Source organism: Myotis brandtii, unplaced genomic scaffold (assembly GCF_000412655.1).
Source record: "Myotis brandtii unplaced genomic scaffold, ASM41265v1 scaffold76, whole genome shotgun sequence".
Classification (NCBI taxonomy): Eukaryota; Metazoa; Chordata; class Mammalia; order Chiroptera; family Vespertilionidae; genus Myotis; species Myotis brandtii.
The window spans coordinates 358,440-361,418 of NW_005371037.1; the positions used below are offsets into that span (position 1 = coordinate 358,440).

A 2,979-nucleotide genomic window follows, 5' to 3' on the forward strand; every position below is an offset into this window, starting at 1 on the left:
TTAGCTTCTATAATTGAAACTTTGTTGCTTTCGGAGTTCAGAGCCAGGCCACGGCAGGCGGGAACCTTGGCTTCCTCCATCACTGGAGCAAGCAAGCCTCCTGTTCGCTTCAGCTGCCTGGCTGCCGGCTGCCATCTTGGTTGGCAGTTAATTTGCATATCACCATGATTAGCCAATGGGAAGCGTAGCGAAGGTATGGTCAATTACCCTTTTGTCTTTTATTAGATAGGATAAGGCAAGAAGAGAGCCTTTACAATAAAATAAAACATAACTGGATTTTGACATGGGGAGGAACATGGAAAAAGTAGAAAGATAATGCACAATTTTGCATAAAATAGATTCATTTCTTCAACTAAAGCCTAAAGCCCTAAAGAAGCAATGATTTGTCTTTTGAAGTTTCAGGATGCCTTCCTCCCTAAATACTATAGCTGGGGATGTGTCCTGTGTGAATTTCTTCATGTTTGTGCCAATTGAGCACCATTTTACTTTGGGATAAAAACAACTCTGGTATCAATAAAAATGTATTAAAATTAACCTTCACCAGTTAGTAGAATTTTCCCAGGTATTATGATTTTTTTTAGTGACTAAAAAAGAGTACTAACAGTATCCTATAATAGGTGGGCATGTTTTAATTGCAATGGCTTAAAATACCATTTTTTTAAGTGCATCTTTAAATGTGACACCACATCACACCGACTGACCTAAATCATGTCCTCTGGATGCCGCTAAGCTGAGCAAATACCCTGAAACTGAAAAGGAAAACAAAGGGGACCTCGAGGTTTAGGACAAAGGGAGTGTATGAACATGGGCACAGAGAAACCTAATGAATACGACAAGCCCACTTGGCCACTCTGGCATATGATGGGACTTACACCCATTCAAGCAAACACTGTTAAATAAATATAAAAATCCCTGCACTTACTATGCGGTCTTGCATTAATATTTTTTCAGAAGGCACAACCCGGCCAGTCAGTGACATCTGGGATCCAAAATGCAGCCCCCAGGTCTCCAGCTCAAAGCGAGCATCCTTGTTTCTGTTGATAGAGTTGAGTCTTACATCATTCAAGTGCTTATTTTCTAAAGAATTTAGTAATTAGATGCAGAACTGTAACTTCCTGAATTATTCAGAGACTGATTTTTTGTTTGTTTGTTTTAGGATTCCCGACTTATTTCTAATCACTAATGGTTTTTCTCCTGCTCAAAAGAATCACGGGGCACTGTGCCCATCTGGGACTGGCAAGGATGGAAAAGGCTTCCAGGGCAGCATGCTGCTTAGCAAAATGGGCCTTTGAGTCAGACAGACCAGGGCTCAACTCCCAGTGCTAACATTTCATGATATGTGACCTTGAGCAAACTCTTAACACTTTTTTAAAGATTTATTTTTTATTTTTAGAGAGAGAGCAAGGGAGATCAGCCCAGCTGGTATAGCATGGTGGTTGAGCCTCCACCTATGAACCAGGAGGTCACGGTTTGATTCCCGGTCAGGGCACATGCCTGAGTTGCGGCTCAATCCCCAGTGTGGGGCATGAAGGAGGCAGCTGATCAATGACTCTCTTTCATCATTGATGCTTCTCTCTCTCTCTCCCCATCCCTTCCTCTCTGAAAGCAATAAAAATATATTTTTGAAACATCATTCTACAACAATGTTGCCCAGTAGAAATAAAAAGCAAGCCACATATTTCATTTTAAATTTTCCAGTAGCTGCACTAAAAAAGTAAAAATTAACAGGTAAAATTACTTCTATAGGGTGTCCCAAAACTCACGCAAGATTTGCAATTGAATTGAATTGCAAATCTTGCATGAATTTTGGGACACCCTATATACATATATATTATTTAACCCAATGTATCCAAAATGCAACCATTCCAAGATGTGGCATTAACCACATTTTAAGTGCCCAATAGTTATGTGAGGCTACAGTACTACACAGAGAAGTTTTAGGAGGCCGGCAGGGAGAACCAGGGAGCAGCTCAATTTTCCCATCATAGGTTACAGCTCATTATCACAAATGAGTGCAGGAATGCCATCTGAGAATCAGGTGTGCTGAACCTAAGGGCACAAAGGTATTCCTAAGTGTAAAGAGTACACAGAGGAGTTTTCCTACTGATCAGTGTGCTGAGGCCACTCTATTAGGATCTCAACAGTCCTGACCCTGAATATTGGGGGCCTGGAGTGGTAGTTTGGGAGGATCTTGTTTTTGTTTTTTAAAATATATGTTTATTAATTTCAGAGAGGAAAGGAGAGGGAGGGAGAGATAGAAACATCAATGATGAGAGAGAATCATTGATGGGCTGCCTCCTGCACGCCCCTTATTGGGGATCGAGTCCACAACCCAGGTATGTGCCCTGACCGGGAATCGAACCGTGACCTCCTGGTTCATAGGTCGACACTCAACCACCGAGCCATGCCGGCAGGGCAGATTTCGTTTTTTCAATTACAGCCCTTTTCTTCATTCAAACTTTTATCCAGAGCCTCACTGTATTAAATGGATGAAAGCAGAGACGTCTAGTTGCAGTGGATGGTACTTCTGCCAGCGTGACCCAGGACAACACAATCCACAAGTGCCTCGCTCTGAGACATTCTCACCAGGGACTGAAACATTCCACAGATCAGCCAGTTCTACACCAAGGCCTTCGGCAGGTACACCCTGGTCCTGGGAAGGCACCCCCGTACCTCTGGATGTCATCAGCAAGCCTGGCCAGGCGCTGCTGCCTTCCTTGTGGACTGAGCCGCGTTTCTTCCGCCACAGCCTTCATCAGTTGGAAATCCGAGGTTGCCTGGCTAGTCAGTCCTATGAAATGTAAACAAAAATAAAGTGAAAAAAGTGAATAGTCTACAATGTAATCCCAACCCATCTCAGGCACAGTGTAAGCTTTTCAGAGTTAGGGTCTGGATAGCACTCGCCAATAGAAATGATGCCACATGTGTCATTTTACCTTTCCTAGTAGCTACGTTAGGGAGGGAGGGAGGGAGGGAGGA

The 2,979-nt window shown here is 43.1% G+C and overlaps 1 protein-coding gene across 1 annotated transcript in view; it reads right to left on the bottom strand.

Moving 5' to 3' along the window:
- Positions 1–2,979, bottom strand: part of PIWIL4 (piwi-like RNA-mediated gene silencing 4) — a 44,795-nt gene that overhangs the window by 19,133 nt on the left and 22,683 nt on the right. The window contains exons 10-11 of the mRNA XM_014530673.1: positions 2,674–2,791; positions 923–1,034 (exon numbers count right to left, since the gene is read on the bottom strand). Coding sequence (XP_014386159.1) covers positions 923–1,034; positions 2,674–2,791 — 230 coding nt within the window. The remainder of the gene's footprint in view (positions 1–922; positions 1,035–2,673; positions 2,792–2,979) is intronic.